The sequence below is a fragment of the Cajanus cajan genome, chromosome 4 (genome assembly GCF_000230855.2).
Source record: "Cajanus cajan strain Asha chromosome 4, NIPB_CcT2T_4, whole genome shotgun sequence".
NCBI classification, from domain to species: Eukaryota; Viridiplantae; Streptophyta; class Magnoliopsida; order Fabales; family Fabaceae; genus Cajanus; species Cajanus cajan.
In genome coordinates this window covers 11,499,364-11,526,857 of record NC_138520.1, presented here as the reverse complement: position 1 = coordinate 11,526,857, position 27,494 = coordinate 11,499,364, and the positions used below count along the sequence as shown (strand labels likewise).

Here is a 27,494-nt window from a genome sequence, read left to right as displayed (position 1 = left end):
CAACTCAACATCATCAAACAGCATTATCTACTAGTCATCACTTCATGTTCATCAACGTCGACTTAGCTCCGCATAAAACAACATTAAACAGCATATAGTGAATTATCATCTCTGCGCTTGGTGCACTCGTGGTTGCGCCCAGCGCAGTACAACCAAAGAGCACCAGGGGGGCCAGCGCGCCCAACACAAGCATGCCCGCACCCGGTGAGACCCAGCCAGAGAGCCCAAGGCTCACTCGCGCCTGGCGCAATACCAATTGCGCCCAGCGCATGCCAGGTAGAGACTCCATGGAGTCTCACGCGCCCAGCGTGCCTAAACCCCCGCCCAGCGTGGGGAAGGCAGAGACCTCCCTTGGTCTCGCACCCATCGTAATTTAAATTGTGCCCGGCGCCCCCATGGCAGAGACTCCCAAGGAGTCCCCGCGCCCAGCGCGACCAAGATCGCGCTCAGCGCCATGCCAAAAGCCCAAAACAAGCCACAACTGATATCGCGCCCAGCACGGTCTAACCCCCCCGCCCAGCGTGGGCCATCCAGAGGCTAACATCCTCAAGCACGCCCGACGCACACATCTTTGCGCCCGGCGGGCTTGCCTAAATGCTACCCTCAGATGGCCTCGCGCCCGGCGTGAGGAACTGCGCTCAGCGCGATTTCATCGGCAAACCTCATATTTTCGAAAATCTCTTCAATACCTGCAAAAAAACCAGGAAACTCCACATGCAATCAGTTCAAAGTACCACATTTTCATCAAACAGTTCAAAAATACCATCTTTTTGTACATGCAACCACAAATCAAGAATTTCCCAAAATTTCTCAAAAACCCCCCAAAAACTCCCAAACTTCATTTTCCAGCTATCTCAACTAAGAATCATCAATCATCAACCAGCAATTGAGTTTCTAGGACTTGCTCACAATCAAAATCCGCAAAAACTAGCTTCCCTTACCTCAGTTCGAAGATCCGAGCCTCCTTGAAGAGAAATGGGGAAGAAGAAGAAAATTCGCACACGGCTAGCTCCGAACGGCTTCAAGTTTAAGAGAATGAACCTCCTTGTTCACTCACAGCTTCAGCTTGGAGAAGAGAAAAGGAAATCCGAAATCAGAAGAGATAGTGAGGAGAAGAGAGAATTTTGAGTGAGTAGAGAGATGAGAGTTGAGAGGGAGAGAAGTGAGGGACGGGTCTCACAAGAACATTTATCAAATAAAATTAATTAATCAAGAATATATATAAATATTTGCATATTATTATTAATCACCAATTTAGATTTTTACTTCATGGAGAAATTTGAATTGTTTTTGCGGTAATTAGTTAAGAGAAATGAACTTAATCATGATACCAAATAATACAAGGATATTTCACCTTAAATATTTACTCATTTAAATCCTCAAAATTAAATCTCCAATTACAAATTAATTCAAACATATTAATAATTTATTATAAAGAATTAAAGTTTACGTTTTTTACTATTTAGAGATATAAATATATATATATAATTGATTAAATAATAATAACTGGATAATAAAGTTATAAATATATTTAAACTCAATAAATGATAGTTAAGATTAATAGAAAATAATTAAACAAAATGAATTATAGACACTAAATTAATTAATTAAACTTAAAATTAACATATATTGAACATGTAAGATGAGGTTAGAGACACCTCACCAAATAAATATAGATAAAAATGATTTAAAGTAGATAGTTAAAATAATATAAAATTTTTTAAAAAAATAAAAGTCTCATCTCCACACCTTAATAGAAAAATGAGATTGAGTAAAAGAAATTTTTCTCCCATTTTTTCTTCCTCTTTTTCTTTCTCTCTCTTCTTTCTTAATTCTCTTTTACTTTCTCTCATATTCTCTTATTCATTCATTCCTTCCCATAATCTGATCACCACCCATACCTATTTATAGGAAAATTTGTAATAATTATCAATAGTTGAATTCTAATGATATATATATATTTTAGTTACTTCGTATTTACGTGAGCTAGTAACTCTAGATTAAATGTTTTAGATAAACATTATCTTATTCTTATGAAACAATCTTGTAGTAGAAAATTTTCTATAAAAATCGATTATTATTATTATTATTATTATATTAATACTTCGTAATGATTAATCATTATTAATGTTCATTTATTTATTTACTTTTACAAAATAAAAATTTAAAATAATTTAAAATTATTAAAATAGTATGATTAGGTATTATTTAGATCTATTTAATCAACTAAATGTTATATAAAAAAAATAAATTGAGAATATTAAAATTATCTAATAATGTAATTAAACATTATATTGAAAATTTAGAATATTACAAAAACTAATTTTTTTAGAATATTACAAAAACTATTTTTTTTACAAACTACTAAGTAAATGAACAATTTTCTAGTTAATTGTTTAAAACAGTCAATTATTTTGCATTCACAGTTGGTTGTCTTAGTGTTAAAATCTAAAACAACGGATTTTTTTTAGTCAATTGTTTCAAAAAGTTTATTCTTGATGCTGACCATCGATTATCAATTATCATAATCAATTATGAGTCCATTTGATTAATTAATTAATTAATTAATTAATTAATTAATTAATATATAACAGCATTCTTTTAAATAAAACAAAAACTCTTTTTATTTTTATTTTTAATATATTTGTCTAAATTTTTTTAAAATAAACATTTTTTTTAAAAATAATTTCTATCCATTTCTTAATTTAAAAATACCTATTTAAAAACACTTATTTTTAAAATTAAACAAATTTTATATTATACTTTCCTTATTTCTTTATTTTTATTTTTTTCCAATCTATTTTCATCTATAACATTTCTCACCTACCTTTTTTCTTCCTAATGCAAAGATTATTTTCCAAGGAAGAGAGCATAGAAAATGGAATGAACGAGAAACATAAAATTTCTCTAAAAACTAAAAAAATATCATTTATATATTATTAATGTAAATTTTTTTAAGTTAATAATCAATTATATCTTTTAAATTATTATTTTTTATTTTATTAAATAAATAATTAACATAATATTATTAAAAAATATAATTAATTATTAATATAAAATAATTTTATACCGATAATGATGTATAAGTAATTAACTCAAAAATAAAATAAAATGTTAATGGTAACAAAAAGAAAGGGGGCGTGACCTGTTATCGCAGGTTGTCGAGGTGGTCATGTCGGACGGCACCTACCAGTTGCAGTGATTAGGTGAATCACTCGCATTCTCACACACACTCTCCCTCGACACCAAACAATAACATCCATCTTCTCTTAAGTCTTAACTCTCTCCTACAAACATTAACACACACTTCAATCCTCCATAGAGAGAGACACACACACACAGAGAGTAAACAATGGTGGGTGCCATAAAAGCAGCGATTGGAGACGCAGTGTTGACTTTCATGTGGGTCTTCTGCTCCTCCCTGTTGGGAATAGCTTCCAGTGCCATAACCAAGGCTCTTGATCTTCAGCACCTCTCCTACAACGGCTTCCCCTACCCTTCGTTCCTCGTCACCACTACCCTCGTTTTCGCCCTCGTTTTTCTCTTCACCGTCATCGGCAATGCCTTCGGTGGCGCCAGCTTCAACCCCACCGGAACTGCCTCCTTTTACGCCGTTGGTCTCGGCTCCGACACGCTCTTCTCAATGGCGCTCAGGTTCCCTGCGCAGGTAAAGCATAAAGGGCTCTTTTTCAGATCAGCTTTTTTTTCTTTTCCATCTTTTCGTGCTGGTCAGTGCCAAGATAAAGCTTGCTTACCGTTACTATGCGTTTGGACTTGCGAAATTGACTTTATATGACTTTGATTTTCAAGCAAAGTGATTCGCTTTTACCCTGAAAGCAAATTTACCATGAAACTTGGTGGAGTATTTTCAACCCAAAGCAAAATATACTTTTTATCACTTTTAGTTAAATCCATGTTTCGGAGCAAAAAACTTTTATCTAGCAAGTACTTTGGCGAAAACCAGGTATCCTCTAGACGAAAGCTAGGGATTAATCGCTCCTGATAAACTTTTCCATTAGAGAAAAAAATAAAGTGAAATTAACTTCTGAATAAGCTTTCTTTTAAAAAAAAAATAAAATAATCTCAATAAGCTAAAATTAGTTTAAGTGTAAGTTATAAAAGAAAAAAGCTTTGGAGAAGTTAACATGAGAGAAATTATATAAATTATTTTGCATTATTTTTATTTTTATCTTCTTGATAATATTTCTAGAAAAGTTTATCCAATTAGGCCTTTGACAATTTCTATACATCTATATTTTTACAAAATCAAGTTCGGTTTGAGTCAAAACTAATTCCCATGATTTCCACCATAAAACCAAACACATTCTCAGTGTTTTAGTACTGCAGTCTAGTCGGAATTAGAATTCCATCTCGGTAATCAACCTGATAAAGCTTTGTTTTTAATGTTCAATATGAAACTTCACTTTTGATGGGAGAATAGCAAAGAAGATAGCTAAAATACTGCATCTAAGTTTGAAAATATAATGCTGATTAGTGAATAACACCAAAGGTTTCTAAGAGACTACATCTTAGTTTGAAACAACAATTTTGATAGGATAATCATACAAAAAATACACAAGAAATTGCATCTGAGTTTTGTTATGGGTACTTGACTTGGTTTATGTTAGGACTGTTTGATGGATGGTTTAGTTGTGAACAGGCGGTTGGGGCTGCGGGTGGAGCAATGGCAATTATGGAAGTGATTCCTGCGGAATACAGGCACAAGATTGGGGGGCCTTCCTTGAAAGTGGACGTGCACACTGGGGCTGTGGCTGAAGGGGTGTTGACTTTTTTGATTACCTTTGCTGTTCTCTTAATCATCCTCAAGGGCCCTCGTAGTAATTTATTGAAGACTTGGTTGCTGGCGACAGCGACCGTAGCTTTGGTCATGGTTGGATCTGCCTACACTGGACCAGCCATGAATCCTGCCAATGTGAGTGATTACCCTTCTCTGCATTTGTCAGTTTTGTTTTTTGAGCATGAATTATATACGTTTCTTGCATCTGTCCTTTGTGTTGTCTCTAGGGTGATTTGAATTATGATGAGTAAACTAATGAAGTTTTATATCCAGATTGTATAGGCCGGACATTTTAGTCCCGGAGATTTTAAAAGTCATTCATCTTAGTCCTGTTCTACTTTATTTTCCAGTGTCATTTTGTACCAAATAGTACTGCAGTGAATGACATGGCTTTCAAAATCTCGGGTGTTAAAAGTCATTCATCTTATACAATTTCAAGGACTAATTAGGGGTTTACTTAATTATCATCTTTTCTTGTGTTCTTTTTCAGTGATTTTTATATGCATTTTTGAGTTTGAAACATTATATTGTAAATTGTTTTTACCAATTTCTGCCAAGGTTTCTTTGTTCTGCCAAGTATTCTGGAATTTAACTCTAGCCCCTGGCCTTTGATTGTGAGATATTATGCTTCTTTTTCTTTTTTCTTTTTAAAAATCAGGTCATGGCAACATTAGGTGTTGTCATCTTTTCCTTTCCTCTTTGTAATATTATTTTCTTTTATATGTCAAATTCTGTTATTTAGTCTTATAAAAAAACTCTGGAATGGGTGTCATAGGGCATTCATGTCAAACAAGTTTATAGAAACCATCACGATTTCTTTGGTAAAGCTGCTTCAAAGCATTTCTACAGATAGCTATCAAATTATAGCTGCGATTATAAGGAATATCTACTTTTGCCAGTTTTCCTCGATGTTGCTTTGACTACAATCAAAATGATATTACCTATCAGTTTAAAACGTTGAAATTCTGGACATAATTCAGACCTTCAGATGAGGGTAGAGTTAGCAGACAATATGTAAGATTGAGGTATCCAGTATCCACAAGATTTTGTTGTTGAGTAAATTACAAATTATCTTCCTTTTGTGGATTCAGGCATTCCTTCTTCCTTCCTTTGAAATGCTGATAAATAAGGATAACTTTCTTCCTACTAGGTGATGTCAATTACTTGGATCAAATGACATGATTTGTAGAGAAGTTTATTTCAATTTTTTTTCCTATTTTTTCCCCCTTAGAAATGCTTTTAGAAAAGTTTATCCAAATATGCCCATAGGCCATTTAGATCTAAATCAATTTTAATGGTTTCACCCACCTCTAATTATTGGGCTTACCTATATTTGATCGAATCTTCTAATTGCTTCTATTGGTCTCCTCAAATGTCCATACTATGCTAGTAATACTTTTTGACATTTTTTTATCAATTCTCTCTCTATTATCGGGTGAAATCTCATTCTGGACACACTAATAACATCGACTTACTATATTAGTGGTGCCCTCACGAGATTTAACCCGTAAAAGAAGAATGTCAAAGTGAGCTATGGTTGAAATGTATCTCCTTATATGACATGAAAACTGTCTTACCGTATTTAATATTGTTTCTAGTACGAATATAAATAATCGAGAAGACTTGAATATCAGACTTAGAATAATCAGAATGTTTGAGAAGAATGAATCCTCAGCCCTTTATTTATGATAATCAGAATTTAAAATACAATAATGATAGGATCCCTTGAACGCAGGGATTATTATACAATCAGAAATTGAATATAATGAAAAAAAAGGCAACTAAGCAGGTACAGAAATATGGAATCAGATAAAAATAATTAGTGGCTTGATATGAAATAGTCAAGATGAACATTTCAAAGTTTGACTACAAATATTCTTCTTAAAATAAGAATTTGTTGTTGATCATTGAATTATAACTCATTTCTTTGATGTTCCTATTGATTATTCGTTGAAGTTCCTGTAGTTTATATATGTGCATATATTATATGCATTTCTTGAATCCTCTGATGTTAATTTCAGACTTAAGAGTTGACAATGAATAACTTTATTATTGGTTATTATTGTCTCTGTAGGCCTTTGGTTGGGCATACATGAACAACTTGCACAACACATGGGACCAATTCTATGTATACTGGATTTGCCCCTTCACTGGAGCAATATTGGCTGCTTGGCTGTTCCGAGCTATCTTCCCTCCACCACCACCAGAAGTAAAACAGAAGAAAGCATGAAGAGGGATAGTAGATTTGGTTCTTCATGTCAATTGTTAAGCACCATGCTACTGCATTAAGAAACCCCTTTTACTTTATATATAATTTCTTCTTCAATCTCGCTTGTTTCTGAATATTTTTCAACTTATAATTGAACATGTTTCTTTAAGTGCAAAATCAGATGTGAAAATGTTGGTGTTAAATTAGTAGGTTGTGTTTGGCCCATAATTGGGTATCCACTTTAAAAAGAAATATGTAGACTTTTAATATCTAGATTGGATACTGATATGATTCACAGTAATGCTATTCCTTTCTGGCAAAAATCCAAGTCTTTTTGTGGTTTGAAAGCTGCAAAAGCAAAATTTGGTGCCGTTGTAAACGTGCATTGGAATGTCTATTTTATTTTTCAACCAAGCGTGTTTGCATATATGTTGCGTTGTTTCAAAATTGAAACCTTTTCATGTTTGATGTAGAAGCTTAAGAGTCCCTCTGGTGAGAATGACATAATAAGATAGGAAATGTAACAAGTATGATAAGGTAAAAACATAATAAGCTTTGATTTTATTCATTTAGTGCATATTATATAACAAACTAGATAATAATAGGATGAAATATTAAATTATGTTTAAATAACAATTACTGTTATGACACACAGAAAAAAGAAACGTGAAGACTAATTAGTGGTTAGTTTTAAAAAAGGACGAAAGAGTAATTAAAAAATAGGTGAATTGAGATTAAAAGTGTTTATAAATAAAATGATATCAAAAGTGATATTGTCTATAGAAATATAAAATTACATATATTTTTTTAAAAAGTAAATATTAATATTTTTTTTTCAGTTTTGAAAAATTATAATTTTAACCAAACTAGTTTATGCATTTATGGTATTATTGATCTTTATCTTAATAGAGATAAAATCAAATGTTTTAAATGAAGGGTCTAGTCTTTGCATTTTCAAATCAAGGTGCCCAATGTGCGTTTTAATATAGTTTGTCTGATGAATGTTTTTATCAAAAGTATCTAGTGTAATACTTTTACAATAATGTATTCAAATAAAAGTATCCATACCATGATATGTTGAGCAATATGCTTACATATTTTAACTAGCGACATAAAGATGAGAAAACATAACGTCCTTTTCACAATGGAAATATCCTTTCTCAACGTCTCTTTTTGGAAGCTTTTAAAAGGAAGAGTTGTTCGTTTGAGAAGGAAGAAAAGAAAAACCCGATTTCAAGTGTTTATTCAAAATGCCTTTTGGACAACATACATTGTCACATCAAACACTTACAGCGTTATCTAATATACTTTGTAAAATTGCTACTTTGTGAATTGCTTTCTTACATGCACTTTTTTTTAATATAAAAGATGAAACTTAATTATTGTATGTTAGGTGTGGTTGATGTTATTTTCTAATCAGAATTAAAATTTTACCTTGATAGTATGCATAAATGTACATTAATAAGACCTGCATTAAATGTACTTATATCATACTGAAGTAAAATTTTAATTCTAATTGGAGAACAATACTAAATGCACCTAAGAAATTGTATTTAAGTTTTGTCCTTTATAAAATATGTTCTACATGTTATGAAGAAAAAACTTGTCTAATGAGATGTTGGATGATTTTCTTGATTTGATCAAGGTGTGATCAAATATGTCTATAAAAACATTATTGATTTTAGTGAAAATCTCAATGGTATTAACTGTAAGACTCGAGACTCTCTCTCTTTTCTTCATTCTACTTCTTTCTCTCCCCTAAACTCTTTCATTTCTTTGGATTCTCAAAGGTGTTGAGCATTAGGTAGACAAGGAAGCTTCAAAGCTCCGGAGTCGAATTTTCATTTTCATTTCTCTTCTTCTCCTTCTTCCTCGGATAGCCAGATTCGACGTTCTTCCTTCTCGAGGTAAGAGAAGCTAGAAATCTTAGATTTTTATGATTTGTGGGGTTGTTGATTTAGTTAAGAACTCAAAATTTGTGTGAATTCTGAAAATCTGAGCCGGGGAAAAGAAATTTGAAGTTATTTGCTTGCGAAAGTTAAAACCTTGTTGTTCTTGATGATCTATTTGAAATCTTGATGCATGCATGTTGTGTTTCTTGGAATTTTTGTGTTGCATGTGGTTAGTAGTGATGTATTTGTGTAGTTGCATGGGCTGGGTCTCCTTGGATTGCAGGTTTTTGATGGATTTGAGTGAAAAACGATGTGAGAAGTCATGGAAGGGCAAAAAGTTATGCACTTCGGGTTGGAGCGTTGAACCGACGTTGTAGTTGTGAGAGAAAACATAGAGGTCGAGACTTGGAGCTACAACTCCAATTTGGGCGCTACAGCCCTGGGAGAAATTGATTTGGCAAAGACTTGGAGCTGCATCTCCAAGTTAGGCACTACAGCCCTAGGAGAAAATGAAGCTGGTAGAGAGTTGGAGCTAGAATGATGAATTAAGCATTGCAGCGCCAAGGGTAGATGATCTAATTTGGTATTAGGGTCCTCATGAAAGTTGTAGCCTTGGATGTTAGCTTTCGAATGGCACTAAAATCACCTAAAAGGGAGGTCTAGAACTCTAGTTATGACCTTTTTAGTGAGAAAAGGTCAAGTTATCAGGATTTAGGCTAGTTGTTGCGATTTTTACATTTTTTAACAAGGTAGATGATAGAATTAGGACTTGATGTCTTCATGAGAGTTGTAGGAAATCTTCTTATCTTTCATATGAGCTAAGGATTAGTTGTGGTGCTCTGAGAGCCCAATTTGTTGAAAACCCCTTCTTGAGAAGTTGTCCCTTAGAGTGGATGATGTGTTATTCTCCTCTAAGACTTAGTTGGTCCCGTGTGTAGGCAAAGTCGAGGCACACATGTATAAAGCGACCATGGTATATGGGTAAGGTTGAGCTATACCGATTACAAGCGGCCAATTTGAGTAAAGTATGAGGTTAGGAGCTTAGTTCCTAATCGAGTATCAGAAGGTTATAGTATTTGGAGGATAGTCAGTAGGCCTAAACCCAATTTTCCTATCCTGACATAGTACTATACTTCCTTGTTTAAGTGGAAAAGTTTGAGAAATCATTATTGTGTTGTGGATTTTTATGCAAATTTTTTATTTACCTAGTAAGCCCAAAAAAGTTTTGTGTTGTCGGTTTGGTAGGACCTAACTACTTAGACTACTTGTGACACCCTTACTACCCCCAACATATAATTATAATAATGTAAATAGTTATAGAAATAAATTTTTCTACGTTGTTAAAAGGGTCCACATAAAACCTTCATAACTGTTATTCCATATCCAAAATAATTGAAAATAAAACTTGGAAAATAAAACTTAAGAGTTTACAAATTGTTTTCAAAATAATAAGAACAACTCCAAATACATATAAAATCCATTTTCTAGAAATTCTCTGCCCCGATGTCACAATATCATAACACACCTACAACTCAACTGTTGGCATTCTCGATGCCACTCATAGCCGGGTCTTCCTCACCTAAAACATCCACAAATTGTACGGTGAGAAAAGAAAATATCTATATGTAAAGCACATACAAACACACCATAATGTATTCTCATCCTAACTCATTACATAAGAAAATATTTACAACCATTTCTATATATCATAATTCTATCAACCATGCATCATCTTTACATCACAATTCACAATCACACCAATCCATCACATCATATAATTTGTACTATGTTAAGATCATGTCACCTTTGTAGCATCTCGTGCCCAAGGTCGTGCCATGCCATAAGTACTAATTGCCACACATAAATCTTGCAATTAACACTATGTCATGCTCACGCTACCCCTGTAGCATCTCTTGCCCAAGGTCGTGCCACGCTGACATACGTGTTAATTGCCTCACACGTCCCATAGTATGCCATGCTCAAGCCACCCCTGTAGCTTCTCATACTCAGGGTTGTGCCACACTGACATAAGTGTGAGGATATGATGGAAGAGACTTGGAGAAGTGATTGTTGTTCTTCCTCAAGCTCCATCCAATGTCCAATCTAGCTCTTGGAGGTTCTTCAATGGTGATTTGCGGAAGCAAAAAAAGCCTCAAAGCTTGTTAAGAAGCCACTCTTGTGGTTCGGTTCTTCTTGGAGGAGAAGAAGAAGTGAGAAACCAAGGCACAAAGGAGAAAGTCCTTTGTGAAGGTTCCTAAGGGAGAGAGTTTCTCCACGGTTTTGGCTCTTGGAAGAGAGAATTTTGAGAGAAAATTCTATTCATTAACATCTAAAAGTGTCTACAAATGAAAGGTTTAGGAATATATAGAAGTAGGAAGCTTAGGGAGCAAGCTAACCTTAACCATGGTTCAAGAGAACCATGGTTTGGTTGCTTGACCAGTCTCCCTAATTTCGGAGGCTTGTGAAGTAAGCTTCTACCTTAGCTTGCTTGGGAAGCAAGCTAAGTTAGAAGCTTGTAGCACAAGCTTCTTAAGGCTTCAAGTGAAGAGAAACAATTCCGGCCAAACAAAGAGCTAGGCGGCCTTGGCTAGTTTTGCTCACTTTAATTATTTCAAAAATTGTTGATTTGGTTTAGTTAGGTTCATCAAAAAATGGTGAGACCTAGCTGAATCAAATCCTTAAAAAATATGGAGTAAAACAATTCCAATATGTAAAATTTTGCCTAGGTCCAATTCAAACCCAATTGTTAATCACACCCTCAAGCCTTGCTATTTGTCATCCCACTTCTACTACTGAAAAAGTAAAAATGGTTGACCTTTAATACAAGGTCAAATGGAGTAAAAGTCTCCAAAGAACCTACTCTAAATTCCCTATACAATGATCTATAAAAAGGAAACAAAAAGTGCCTTAGAAATACAAAGGCAAAATAAACCTATACAAGTAACTACTATATTTACAAACATATGAAAAAGGTCTTCAAAATCATCTCATTCCTCTTGGTTCTTTTAATGTATCACCTCTTAGATTCCTTGACCTTGACATATTTCCATCAGGATATCCACAATCACATCACATTCAATTTATACCAATTGCCACACACAAATCTTGCAATTAACACTATGTCATGTTCATGCCACCCCTATAGCATCTTTTGCCCAAGGTCGTGCCACATTGACATACATGATAATTGCCTCACACATCCCAAACTATGCCATGCTCAAGCCACCCCTGTAGCATCTCTTGCCCAAGGTCGTGCCACGCCGACATAAGTGTGAGGAACCACAATCACATTTCGTTCACAATCAACAAATCTTGCAATTAACACTATATCATGCTCACGCCACCCTTGTAGCATTTCTTGCCCAAGGTCGTGCCACGTTGGCATACGTGTTAATTGCCTCACACATCCCACACTATGCCATGCTCACGCCACCCCTGTAGCATCTCTTGCCCAAGGTCGTGCCACGCTGACATAAGTGTGTGGAACCACAATCATATCATATTCACATTCAACACAATATCATTTCATGCCAACATACTCACATCATAATTAATTGAACAATTAAGCCATAATATACCATTCGCCACATCATGATATCAATTCAATACTAAAACGGTAGATACAATATGTATACATTTGTGCCAAGACATCACGCCATAGTCCATAACTCAATTTCACATCAAATACACAATATAGATAAGTCCACACAAAACAATGATTCACATACCCCTCAAGCAATTCACCATGAATCCACATCTCATCATTATACATATATGAACTAACTCTACAACCTAGTATCATACTACTTTAAACAACTTTTCAATTCACATGATAACACCTTAGAACATCAAAACAACATAATCTCCCTTTGACAACTGTCAAAGAAAACAACACACAGGGAGTTATACTCATCCACATAAGTTCAAACCTATCTCAAAAGAAACATAAGAGAATCATCTACAATTATTATGAAGACATGAAATTCATACAAAATCATCTACTTAGCTAAAAATGTCAAAAACCGTAACAAATATAATCAATGCTGACAACTTGACCCCTGTTTACTAAAATAGCCATATCTGGAGTTCTAGGCCTTGTTTTTAGGTTATTCCAACGCTATTGGAAAGATAACATCCAAGGCTACAACTTTTATGAAGACATCAAAGTCTAATGAAAAGCACCAAACTACTTAGCGCCTTCGAAAGCGCTTAGCGCTTTACCTCTAGGAATTCTCCTTTACCACGCGGGCCTTGAAGGGCTCAACCCTACAAAAACGCTTAGCCCTTTCCAACGGCTCAGCCTTTTGTCTCCAAGGATCCTTCCGTTTCACACGGCCCGCAAAGGGTTCAGTCGTTTGATGACAGCGGGCCTTTACACCTGAAACTCAGAAAATTCAACATGCGATCCCTTGAATCCATCCTCACAATTGCATATTTCAAGGGCTTTATTAATAATAAACTTTTAATCTATCCAATAATTCAATGATTCAACCAAATATCCCATGTTCTAGATTCCTTTATGAACCCTAACACACAGACACATTTCCAATGAATCGATCTCTCTCCCAAAACATCGATTCTAACAATTCTTCATATATTCATAATCCTAAACACATATAGAATCTCATAATACCAATAATTCTCCAAACAGAAATAATTATAAAATTATTAAAATTCCATAAGAACTCTTTTCCACCCATTCCCCCATGTGACTCTACACATAAATCTCCCATTTTCCCTTGTACCTGGTTGCGTTAATCAGAATACTCTTAATATAATGAAAGTCGTTCCTGATCTCTTCCTGGGTGATCCTCTTTAGAGCTCTTTGTTTCTCCTCTTTTTCTTTCCTAACCCTTGAGAACGCAAATGAGACAGATAAGGTTAACTTTACCTAACCCCTTTCTTAAAATTAATCCATTGGGATAGGTCAACCCAACCCATTGTCCTTCTTTTCTAACCCACTTCTCTTTTTCCCAAAATAATTAAATAAAATAAATACATGTATATTATAAAATAATATTCCTCTATAATTATTAAAATAATATTGACCCAATACTATATAATAATAATAATAATAATAATAATAATAATAATAATAATAACAATAATATTTTGAAAAACGGGGTGTTACATTGCTCACCTTGTGTTGTAGGAGATTTTTGAGTTAAAATGCATGATGATGCATATGTGTTGATGAGTTGATATTGTGATGATATGAGTTGTATGTGTTGATGTGTTGTGAAAGTGGTGTTGAGATGTGTGTTGTTTATGTGTTGTGTGTTGTATATGGATCTAGTTAATGATGATATTGATGTTAAGTTGCTAGTGTTGTAAGTTGCTTTCATATATATATATATATATATATATATATATATATATATATATATATATATATATATATATACTGTTTATTTTCACTAGCTTACCCTTGCATGTTTCCATGTGGTTTGGACTACGATGATCATACGATGTATGTGAGCAAGACAAGGATAGACTGGTGTTAGATGATGGAGGTTACTTGGTGGCAGGAGCTGGAAAGTTATATTTTGTTGACTACTCCTAGTGGTAGAGTTTATTTTGTAGACCGTTGTATATATTGTGGCATGTTAGGCCACCTTTGGTGCATAGTGATGTGTGTGTGTGTATATATATATATATATTATATTCATGTTATATTATTTAGTATACATTTATAGTTGTTTAGTTGTATTGTTCCATAGTGTGTCAGCTATAGCGGGTTGTTACATTAACTAAGGATTGGGTGTAGCTCTCAAGCAATGAGAATAAACTAGTGTAAATCTTATGTTCTTTTTCTTTCTCTTTTTCTATCTTTTACATTTCAGTATTCATATTAATGATCATGAATAGTCCATGATTTACATTCATCAAGACTGATCAATATTGCATTCCTTTAACAATCGGTTTTCAAATTTTACTAAATCAATTAATTTTGGAAGAGAGGTTTTTTTAATCAATTAAAGATCCCATGAAAAGAATAGTTTTTTAAAGTATCCAATTCACCTCTTTTTTGGATAAGGTTGTCTATTTCAACAATGTTTCTAAAAGACTTCCCAAACATGTTTTTATCTTTATACTAATGTTTGATTGTTGGAGTGAAAGTGTGAATACAAATCCTACATTGGGTAGAAGTGGGCTAGTTGAATAACATTTAAGTGAGAAAAACTCATAAACCTAATGCCTTAATGTTGAGTTAAATGTAATGTAAAGTTTACTTATGTGATTTGGTCATGGCCTATTGATGGAGAATTCTTGGTGTTTTACCCTCCTTGCATTCTTAATAAGTGGTATTAGAGTTGATGGTGCGACTAGGTAAACAACTCAGACAAGTATTAAGTCATAATAGAATTGGTGGATCCATGTGCAAAGATCCCTTGTATTTGAAAGTATTCCTAGCAATGTAGAAATTAGGTGGCATTCCTTGTTGATGTGAGCTAACAAAAATGCAAATATCTAGAATATAATAGAGTTAATGACTAAACTCTGAGGGTCACCATTATATATTCATGAGTGGAAAAGAGTTCTACTTAAGGGGGACATATCATGTGTAATAGACTTATAATTGAGAGAGAAATTGTCAGAGTGCAAATGAGAATACAAGGTCCCACATTGGCTAGGAGTGGACAAGTTGAACAACATATACGTAAGAAGAACCTGTAAATTTAACACCTTAAGGTTTTAAGTTAAATGTGATGTCAAGTTCATTTGTGTGGTTTGCTTGTGATTCATTGATGGGGATATCCCCAACAAGTGATGTTAGAGTTGATGGTGAGACCATAGTTTTAAAAACCGGACCGATCATCGAACTGGTTAAGGTACTGGGTCAGTGGGTCAAAGGTTGAACCGGAGGATCACTAGTTAAACCGCATGACTCGATTTTTATTTATTTTTATTAAAAAAATATTCATATTAAATATATTTTATACTTATAAATTTTAATAAATTCATATCTTATTTTAAATTTCAATTTTTCTATCTTATTTAAAATTATTTTTATTTTTATTTTGTAAAAAAATACATAAAAAATTACATGTTAAATTGTATATTAATACAAATTAAAAATATAAATAATATGGACATATATAATATGCTTGCAATTGATATCACAAAATAATATATGTAATATCTACATAGATATTATATTATTAAATATATAATTTAAAATTAATAATATACTATAAAAGTTATTTAAGTTTTATATATTACAAACAAATACATTAGAACAAGTAGTCATTGTTATATTTAATAAGACTCTTTGTTCTTCCATTAAGAGATTCAATTTTCATTATTATTTTTGTGGTTTATGGTCCCTAAAATTTTTTTATAAAAAAAAAAAGAAAAAAAAAGTGGTTGAACTGGTTTGACCCACCGGTTCACCGGTTGAACCAAAAAATTGACCGGTTCAATCCGGTTTGAAACGGGTCGATTGCATAACTGATCCAACTTAAGATTCGGACTGGCTAGACCACCGGTTCCCGGTCCAACCGATTCGACCGGCCGGTTCGATCCGAGTTTTAAATCACTGGGTGAGACTAGATTAGCAATCGAGACGACTATTAAGTCATAGTGAAGTGGTGGATCTATTAACGGGGATCTCTTATATCAAAAGCCTTATTGATGATATGGAGGTCTAGTGATATGTTTAGTTGATGTGAGTTAATGACAATGTAAGTATTTAGAACATATTGTCAGTAATGACTAAGCTTTAAAGGTTATCATTGAATACTCATGAAAGGAAAAAACTCCAACTTAAGGTGGAACATACCACGTGAAAAGAGACTTACACTCGAGAGGATAGGTCTTGGAATGCAAATGTGAATATGGAGGCCCATATTAGATAGGAATGGACAAGTTTAGTAACATATAAATAAGGACTAGCAAATTTAGGGGGGGTGTATTGGATTAGGATTTTAAAGGACTTTTTTAGTTTAAAAAAATCCTGCGGATTTTAAAAGACTTTGCAGGATTTTCATGACTTTTAAGATTTTGCAGGATTCTACAAGACTTAAAATCAAGATTTTAATGGATTCTGCAAGACTTTTAAATAAGGATTTTAATGGATTCTGTGGGATTTTGTAGAATTTTCGTGGATTTTTGACATTTGATAAGATTTCAAAAAAAAATTCATACATTCAAATTTAAAAAGAGTCAAAGACAAAAATAATAAAAAATAATAATGTCTAGATAAATAACAATAATAATAATTCTCTCTATAATATCTTATCCTCTTAAATAACATTCACCCACATATCCATAACTATACTAGTCCTCCAAGCATTAGCGTCTTTTCGCTCTTGCTCTTGGGTTTGAATAATAGGTTCAAAAGTATGATCTTCATTAACTGGTAACGTTGAAGATGAAGGTTCATCCACCCCTTCAATTAGAAACTCATTAGAACGACATTCTTTACGTAGAAAGTTATGTAGTGTTGCACATACTAACACAAGTTCTACTTGTGTCTTAAATAAAAATGGAGCTGCTGACTTAAAAATTGTGAACCTTGATTTAAAAATACCAAATATTTTCTCGATCACATTCCTTAAAGATGCATGACGAAGATTGAACAATTTTTTCTCATTTTTAGGGTCATTACCCTAACCTGCAAAATCTTGTAGATGATATCTTACACCTCGAAATGGAGCTAAAAATTGGCGTCGATTAGGAAATCCACAATCCACCAAAAAAATATTTATCTAATTACATATGCAATATATATAATATTAGTATAATAATAATAATTATATATAATTATTATTATTATTTAAAGAATAAGCATTTAGATATATATAATATATATATATATATATATATATATATTATTTTAGTTATATATTATATGATAATTTTTAACAATATTTATAAATGTAAATTACTCTAACAAATATTTTAACAATATTTCCTCTTTTAAAAAATAAGCTAATGAAGACATAAATCCTAAACCCTAAAAAATTAGATACTGCAATGTCTTATGTTAATTTTCTTTTTTTAAAATATAAAAAGTCTTAATTTCACAATATAAAAATAAAAAGAAAAATTCATAGTAAAAAAAATAAAATAATTGTTGAGTCGTAAAAGGAGAGGGATAAGAGTAACAAACTTAAAGGAAGGAGAGAAATCACAGTTTTTATGCTGAGAGGGTTCTTCTCCCAACTAAGATCCATTTTCATCTCATTCTACTCACAGAAACCCTAACAAATTCATCTTACATATTATATATTGTAGAGATTATGATATCAATTTCATCTTTCATCTTTTTCTTTTCTTGACGTGTGTTATAAAAAAAATTATCACTTAAAAATTGAAATTTCAAGCACTTTTTTGTGTTATATAAAAGAAAAAATTCAACTACATAGAATAAAATAAAACAAGTTAATTAAAGAGAACAAACAGAAAAATAGAGCAAATCAATGACACTATCATTTACATATCGGAGTTTCACAAAATAGGGGAATGAGATGAGAATAATACTACAATATTATATATGAGCAATAAATAATAGTGCAGTATTATTAGCAGAGAAAAAATGGAGAAGACAGGAGCATAGAAAAAAAAAGAAGATGAAAAACTGACTTGAAAATTCTTGAAAAGTCACTTCAAACAATCCTTCAAAATCCGATGGGTTTGGATGAAATTTTTTATGAATTTGGTATTTATAGATAACACTAGAAAGTCCTTCAAAATCCCTCTCACACAACAATCCTTTAAAATCCTTATATTTTTGAATACCAATGGATTGTTTTTAAGTTGTAAAAAATCTCAAATGAATACCAATGGATTTTAATGGATTCTTTAAAAAATCTTGAAAATCCATATTGAATACCACTGGATTGTTTTTAAGTGACATAAAATCCTGATTGAATACCAATGAATTTTTTTACTCAAAAAAGTCTTTTAAAATCCTATGAAATCCTAAACCAATACACTCCTCTTAATACCTTAATAATTTGGATTAAATGTGGTATTAAGTTTACTTATGTGATTTGCTTGTGATCTATTGATGAAGCTTTGCTAATACTTTACCCCCTTCACCTATGACGGACGTTGTAAAGAGTGGGGCAGTTGGCCCACTATTTGACACATACATATTTTTTTATTCAAAAAAATAATATATTTTAAAAAAATAAAAATTATATTCTAATAAAATAAATATATATGTTTAAATTATCATATGTATAAAATATAGATTTGAAGAAGATGTTCATTTATTTGATGTCTGTCAAATTTTTGAAAGAGATTAATTTTCTTATGTGATAAAAAATATCCCTTAATAACGAATCAACTTTTTAAAAAAGTTTAATTATAATATATATATATATATATATATATCTTAATACTCACATATATAATGTAATATATTAAAAAAATCAATTTTTGATAAAATAAAATTTGCAATATGCATGTTTACCTTTTGTATTTTCTATTTATTGTATACTTTGATTAAAAAAATTAAAATAGTAAAATTGTATACATTGATTAAAAAAATCAAAATAAGAAAAATAGGAAAATTTATGTTCCATATAGAATTTCTATTATAAAATATATTTTAAAATAAATTATTATTTAAAAATACATATTATATATTAAAAACATGTTTATATCATAAAAAAATTAAAATTGATTTTTATAAAATTTAACATATTTAGTTTTATATTTTTAATAGTGTTAAACTATAATAAAGTAGGTCTTTAGGATTGTACTTCTAACCAAACATTTAAAAAATATCTATGATAGATAAATAAGTCATACGTAAAATATATATTTTTAAAGAAAATTAGATTCAAACCTATTAAGTTATAATAAAATTTAGTCTAACCTAATTTATTTTCATCTTTAATTATAATCATAGATATAAAAACTTGTAAAAAATAATTATGATATATACTTATAGTTTTAAAAGTTATATTTAAAATTTTTAATATTATAAATATATGAATAAGTATTGCCTTTACTATTTAAAATTTTTGGATCCGTTCACCCTCTTCATATCCTTTGAGTGATATTCTTTTATTTTAATTATTATAATTAAACATGCAATGATATATGTACAATGAAGACACTTTAATACTTAAATAAGCGTAAAAATGCGTAATAAAAGGTAAATACTTAAAGTAATTATATGTAATTAATAAATAAAAGTTATCTCCTATATATAACACCGATGTTGTTTAAAATAAGATATTAATTACTCAATTACCTAAAATAAGAAGTATATACTATTTTTGTAAATTAAACTTACTTGATATTTATTCCAAATATAATATCACTTTAAATTGCATTTAGGACATTCTAATACATTATACAATGTTATCAAAATTGATTCCGAACAGCCGTTTGAAAATGATTTGCTCCATCATCAATGATATAACTTGTCTATGTAAGTTGATTGATTATAAGTGTTATGAAATCAATTTAACTTAAATAATTTATAGTGTGTTTGAATGGACCCTTGATAATAAAAATGAAACAATTATTTTTAACGATGAAGAGAAAACAACAAATAGTTATTTTCACTTTTTATAGTATCACCATGATTTTGGAAAATAGAATTGATTATCGAGTGTTTTCTAAACATAATCAATGTTCTGCACAATCAAATTGATATAAATGGATCGATAACTAGTCAAATTTCCAAATAAAATAATTTGTTATAATTGTTTTTCAAGATTTTAAGGTATATTATGAATTTTATAATTATTTAATTAAAGTAAAAACTCATATATTAAATATTTTCTAACATATACTAATTCATGCAATTTACCAATAATATATTTGTTCGGCTAGCGACCCAATTCCCTCAACGAAACGAGGCTAACCATGAAAAAACATTGATATAAAATGCAAAATGCATGAGATGTAAATCCTAAATTAATGTCGAGAATTTTCGAACAATAATACTTTTATGGCCGAATTTTTGCAGGTCACATAAGTTTGAGTTATGGGATCAGATCTGAATCCAAATCTGAGCTTAGGTATAGGCATTTTTCCCCCCTTTTTCGGAGACAAGTTAGGTAAAGTTTCGAAACTTTATTTATACAAAATTATGTATTATCATGGAACTCTACGTTGTGTTGTGTGTAGAGTGTAGACCACTCTTTCTTTCTATTTTTATATGTTATTCCATGTATAGTATAGTATACTACGCAATTCTACATACACTTGAGCCCCTAGTAGACCGTATATGATACGTATAATGTATAACGTATAACGTATGTTTATACACTTGAATAGTTAATTAATAATTAATAGACACAAACACGACAAAGGAGAACGCGGAAAGATTGAGAAACAGAAGGACTCGGTTTTTGTTGCGGAGACCGAGTCCGACTCGCGGGCCAACTCGGTAACCTTTCCTTCCTTTAGAATTTATTACAGTTACAGCATTTAACCATTTTTCCCGCACAACGAACGCAACACAGACACAGACACTGACACACCAAACCGCACCCTCTTCAATTCTCTTCTCTCTCTACGCGCACGCGCGAGATAGTTAGAGAGAGAGAACCGGTAACCTGAGCGTCAGGTAGCCGTCACGCAACGCGCATTTCCCACACACGACGGACACCACCACGCCGTTTGGGCGCACCCGTCGTTTCCGGATCCCTCATCGTCGTTTCTTCCCCATTGAGATTAGCGAGAATCCCAAGACACAGAGCTGGAGCCGCTACAAGATCCCAAGCAATTGAAGGCTCCGCCCGCCGCCGCCAGTAACGGTCAGATCCGCTACCGATCTCCGTCCTCCGCCGAGCTATTCGACGGGAGCAGCAACTCCCCGCCGTCGCACGCCGCCGATCAGAACTCGCCGGAGTTCGAGCCGAGCAAAATGCTGAAGCGCCCCGGCCGCCAGGAGTCCCTCGCCGACAAGATCTACCGCTTCCGTGGGACGTTGCTTGTCGTCGCGATCCCGCTCCTTCTCATCTCCTTCGTCCTCTACGTCATGCCGTCCTCCTCCTCCAACGAGTCCGCCGGAGACTACGCTCTCGTCAACCGCAAAATGTCTCCCGACAAGAAATCCGCCAGCACCTACGCCGTCATCTTCGACGCCGGAAGCTCCGGCAGCCGCGTCCACGTCTTCCATTTCGATTCCAACCTAGATCTCGTCCACATTGGCAAAGATCTCGAGCTTTTCATCCAGGTCAAATCAAATTATTACTATTATTATTATTTGTTAACGTTTATTCCGTTGTTAATCTGTTATGGCTTCGTCGCGGCTTTTGGCATTGTAGTAAATTGACAAACGAGGTGGATGCGGATATAATTGCGGTTCCAGACATCTAAAATCCTTCGCATTATGGCCAAAATCGCTATTACAGATAGTTTTTTTTTTATTTTTAAAACATGATTATTGTTATTGCTAATTTTGTAGTTATTAATTGTTAACATTGTTATTTGCTTGTGTTTTTGGTCTGATAGTGTAGGTTTGTATTTTGTAGATTAAACCGGGTTTGAGTGCGTACGCTCAGAATCCGCAGGAGGCAGCGGAATCTTTGGTTTCGCTTTTGGATAAAGCGGAGAGTGTTGTTCCTCGTGAATTGCGATCCAAGACACCGGTTCGAGTTGGGGTGGGTGGTTTATTTTTGTTATGTTTGTGTTTACTGAATTGGTGTGCGTGTTAATTTACGTCAGGGTTTCTCTGAAGGGAGATTTGAGCTGAATCCATGTGCTATTGCAGGCAACTGCGGGTTTGAGGGCTTTGGAAGGGGATACCTCGGATAGGATCTTGCAAGCGGTGACTGCTGCTGTGTCTTTCTCTATTTCAATGGTTTTAACAGCTATGTGCAATTTCTTTTGTTTTAACTTTTTGTTGCTTTGAATTTTGTTGATTTAAGGTAAGGGATTTGCTTAAGGACAGGAGTAGCCTGAAATCCGACGCTGATGCTGTTACAGTGCTGGATGGAACACAAGAAGGTGCTTATCAATGGGTATGGTATACGAACTTAATGTTGTTTGTAATTGGCTATTGCTTTAAATTTTTTTAGGCCTTTTTGCCATTCACTTTTTACACATCAAGAATGCATCCTGACTAGGGGAGAATTAACAATGTTTTACTGACATAGATCGTATAGTTAAAAGAGTAGAACAGATTGCGCAGGGACTATAAGAGAATTGACTAGCTTTTGTTAACATAGATCAGATTGTGAATTAGATTACTTGATGGCTTATAGTGATTGTGGGATTTGAATAATGTATAATGAGGTTTTGGTTTCTGATTCATTATTTTGAGTGGAATGGAGGTGGGGTTGAAAGATCAATTGTGAGCAAACTTTCTTTTATTGAGTGGAGTGTTATGTTGATGAAGGTATTTTTGAGACAAGTTCGCTCAGAAGTAGTTCTCACCTAGTGGGATAAGACTTTGATGTTGTTGTTTAGCTCAGAAGTAGTTTATCTCCATGTTCTTACACATCCTGTTTATCTATATATTTTATTAAGTTTGTGGTATAGCATTACCAGGTAATAGTTTAGTGCTATCATTATATCATATTACACAAAGGAACATTCTGAGCTGCAAAAATTCTGGAATTGTAACCAACTTGCTTACACAAAAGTTTAAAATACTATATTGGACTTTTTAGTCCTGTGCACTGTTTGGGCTTTGATTTTGATTCCTGAACTTTCAGTTAGGGGCTTGATATTGTGTTTTTCTGAAAAGGCACAACGTGATCCCACTATTGGTTACATTACAGAGCTAGTAGTTAATTGATATGACAAAGTTTATTGAGTTGCTCACCACTATATCAAAAAGTCTGAAACGAAGGAGGATAAGGGGTTCTCCTAGAACAATCAGATAAGTAAAAACAGTTGTAAAAAATGCATTTGCTCTATTTTTTTAGTAGAGAACTCTACCACAAATGATCAGAGGAACACAAATCCAAATACATACTTCACCAATAATATAGGTCATTATTGGTTTTCTGACAGAATGAGTTGTACATAGTATTTTACCGTAGTACCAGATGGGCAATAGTATTTAATGGTTGATACAGTCTACTCTGTATTCACACGGCAGGTAAATGTACAATGAATACCAGTTTAGTTTCAATGATTAGTAGTATTTTGTTTGGTTGTACACTAAGGATATCCTCTGTATAATACCTATGCCTTATTGTTAGATTCCAAAGATTTGTTTATAATTCTATCCTAATGATTTTTTTTTTCAAATTATGGTTTATTCTGATATAATTTATTTTAACATAATTGAATTTGGGAATTTCTATTTGAAGAGGGTACGAGCGAGGGGTGTAAGCGAGTCGAGATTGGATTGGGTTAGGTACTAAATTTGGTCAAACTTGACTTGATCCAACCGTGCTTAGATGTTTCAAAAAAATATTATTTATTTAGAACTCTAAAATCTAAGCATTGCTCGAACCCTCTTCAAATAGAAATCCCAAATTCAATTATGTTTGCTGCAAAAGTATTAATTAAAGGCAGCATCAATATAGCTTACTAGTTGTAATATGTATTCTCTCTGTAGAATTGGCACAGTATTTTGTTTGTCTTACCTTGTGAATTGCTATAGGTTACTATCAACTATCTATTGGGAAACTTGGGAAAAGATTATTCAAAGACTGTTGGAGTAGTTGATCTTGGTGGTGGATCTGTTCAAATGGCTTATGCCATCTCAGAGACAGATGCTGCCATGGCTCCAAAAGTAGTAGATGGGGAGGACCCATATGTCAAGGAGATGTTCCTGAGGGGAAGGAAATACCACCTTTATGTTCACAGGTTTGCTACTTACTCTTGATATATCAGTATGATGTTCCATCTTTTTCAGCCTCTTGGAGCATTAACTCATGGTTCTATGTTCTTCCACTTTTAGTCCATTTTTATTTCCTATTCCAGTTCCATGTTCAAATAGATATTCTGTAATACTGGTTTCCTTGTCTGATAATTTTTACATCTTGCTTTCAGTTACTTGCACTATGGTTTACTAGCTGCTCGTGCTGAGATTTTAAAGGTTTCTGAAGATGCTGAAAACCCTTGTATCTTAACTGGCTACGATGGTAAATATACTTCTTCTATCTGTATGCCTGATGCTGTTTTGATGCATGTGTTACATTTCAGCTCTTTTGTTAAGTTTAACCTTTCATTGGTCCATGGGGAATAGAGCTTTGAAATTTTAAACTTTTTTGTAAATATTTTTCTTCCTGTCTTTTTTCTGATAACAAGCCATTCTTAAATATTTTTTCTTAGGATCCTACAAATATGGTGGAAAGTCGTATAAAGCTTCATCCTCCTCCTCTGGAGCAAGCTTGAATGAATGCAAAAGTATTGCTCTTAAGGCTCTGAAAGTTAACGAGTCAACATGTACTCATATGAAGTGTACTTTTGGTGGGATATGGAATGGTGGAGGGGGGGATGGACAGAAGAACCTTTTTGTTGCCTCCTTTTTCTTTGACCGGGCTGCTGAGGTATTCATTAATTTATTTTAGAATTAAATGTTTAGTTTTTAAACTTTTGTCAATTTTCATTTTAATCCCTAATATTTTTTTTTTTGGTTTTAATCTCAAATCTTTTTCTTTGAATAAAAAATTGACATCAAGAACCAAAATATTAACCAGAGAAAAAGTTCAAGGACTAAAAGTGAAAATTGATAAAAGTTCAAGAACTTAAACTAGTAAAAAAAATTGTTTAGAGACTAAAAACAAAAATTGACAAAAGTTAAAGGATTAAAAACATATATAATCCTTTATTTTATTCAACCTTGGAAAGAGTGTTGATTGCCACTGCTTCAAATGCTACTGCATTGCCGATCTAATCACATTATTCATCCATAGGCTGGTTTTGCTGATCCAAACTCGCCAGTTGCGATAGTTCGTCCTGCAGATTTTGAGGATGCAGCTAAGCGAGCTTGTCAAACAAAACTTGAGAATGCCAAATCCACTTATCCACATGTTGATGAAGGGAACCTTCCCTATCTTTGCATGGATCTTATATACCAGTATACTCTACTTGTTGATGGTTTTGGTAGGTTTCATTCCGCTTTTGGAATAGTCATAATGACCTTCCTACTAAGTCTGAATTATGGTGTTATTTCCAGCACTCATTGCTTCAATTTTTTTGGCAGGCATATATCCATGGCAAGAGATAACATTGGTGAAGAAAGTTAAATACGATGATGCCCTTGTTGAGGCAGCATGGCCCCTAGGCAGTGCCATTGAAGCTGTATCATCTCCGTAATGTCACCGGGATCATCACTCAGATCACTAATCAGAAATCTAGGGGCACATGAATTTCATCACCGGGATTTTCTGGTGAAATACTGTCATTCATGATGATCAGAGATTACTTTCAGGATGAATTGAGATTTTGGATATGGGTCTGTGACTGTGACTCAAATAATGGGAGATTATAGCTTCATTATTTTTGATATGTAATTAATTCACAACATATCTGATTTACGATTTTGGAAGATTCATTCGATTCATTAAGTGCATCTAATATATGTTGTCTTAAGTGACGAACAAAATGGTGATATTAACACCATTTCATTTTTGTTTCTATAAATGGTTTCATTCGTGATCATAGTTTATACTTTATTTCTTCACATCTTGTTGAGGACCCAGATCTACCATGTCGCTTGCAGGAGTGTGTGGGTGAGTAACAACTACAGTGTTCCTCATATTACACTTTAAACTAATTCATTGTTGACAATAAATAGGACCTGTGCGAGGGACATAAAGTTCTGTACTTTATTCCACCTACATCAATCATTCCTGATCTCCTGTTTCTCCTGTTTATTTATTTCTCTAGTTTTGTTATACATCACATTTCATTTAGATCCGAATATGTAAGGCAATAATGAAAAATATTATATAACTTTTATTTCTTCTAATGTTATCTTGCGTCCCTTAAGGAGTCTGTTCTAGGCTGGAGTCTCAGATAAAGGCCCATCATAACTGAGCCCTTAAATTTCTTTTATTTTATCAATTCGTTTGGTGATTGTGATGAACAAATTTCCCGTTTTTGATCGTTGATCATATAATTATATATTATTCGCCAGGGCTGGTTTTACTTGAATATGATTTTAATCGTCCACGTATACAGAGCTCCAGCATGCGACAATAAGAAATCCTAAACCTTGAACTAATTGATGAAGCCAGTTTGATAGTCCAACTTAAAGTTTGGTGTCACAAGTTTAGAATTTGGTATTGGATTACGCACATTTAATTAAGAACTAACGATAGCGATCACATATAAACACCTTTAGTCAATGCTAATTGCATAGTTGCGCTCATCACTTGCATATAAATAGTTATGTACATGATTACTCATCCAAAAATAGTAAAGTACATGATTCAATTATGTGAATGTAAGAATTATTTTCTACCTTGATTCCACAGCCAAACATGCTAAGTGTAATTAAGAATGAAGTGTCTGTCACTAATAAATAATACTTAAAATAAGTCGAGTTGAATCAGATTTAATTCAGTTCAACTAGATAATATTTAGTTTAATTAGACTCGAGTTTAATATAAATCATTTTTTTAGTTTGAACTTGATATGACTCAAGTTTGCTAAGAGTTTGATTTAATTTATTAACTTGGATCATATGAATCAAGAGTCATTTTTTTAATCTTAT

The 27,494-nt window shown here is 33.0% G+C and overlaps 2 protein-coding genes across 2 annotated transcripts; both read left to right on the top strand.

Moving 5' to 3' along the window:
- The first annotated feature begins 3,196 nt into the window (after positions 1 to 3,196).
- On the top strand, positions 3,197 to 7,330 carry LOC109810478 (aquaporin SIP1-2). Its single transcript, XM_020373952.3, has 3 exons — positions 3,197 to 3,667; positions 4,661 to 4,933; positions 6,873 to 7,330. Exons 1-3 carry the CDS (start codon positions 3,353 to 3,355, stop codon positions 7,026 to 7,028), a joined length of 744 nt encoding a protein of 247 aa, XP_020229541.1. The 5' UTR covers positions 3,197 to 3,352; the 3' UTR covers positions 7,029 to 7,330.
- A 13,868-nt stretch (positions 7,331 to 21,198) lies between these two features.
- On the top strand, positions 21,199 to 26,437 carry LOC109810473 (apyrase 2). Its single transcript, XM_020373945.3, has 9 exons — positions 21,199 to 22,049; positions 22,348 to 22,476; positions 22,587 to 22,643; positions 22,744 to 22,836; positions 24,432 to 24,637; positions 24,824 to 24,915; positions 25,106 to 25,323; positions 25,690 to 25,879; positions 25,980 to 26,437. The coding sequence occupies exons 1-9, from the start codon at positions 21,738 to 21,740 to the stop codon at positions 26,090 to 26,092; spliced, it is 1,410 nt and encodes a 469-aa protein (XP_020229534.2). The 5' UTR covers positions 21,199 to 21,737; the 3' UTR covers positions 26,093 to 26,437.
- Positions 26,438 to 27,494: the final 1,057 nt, after the last annotated feature.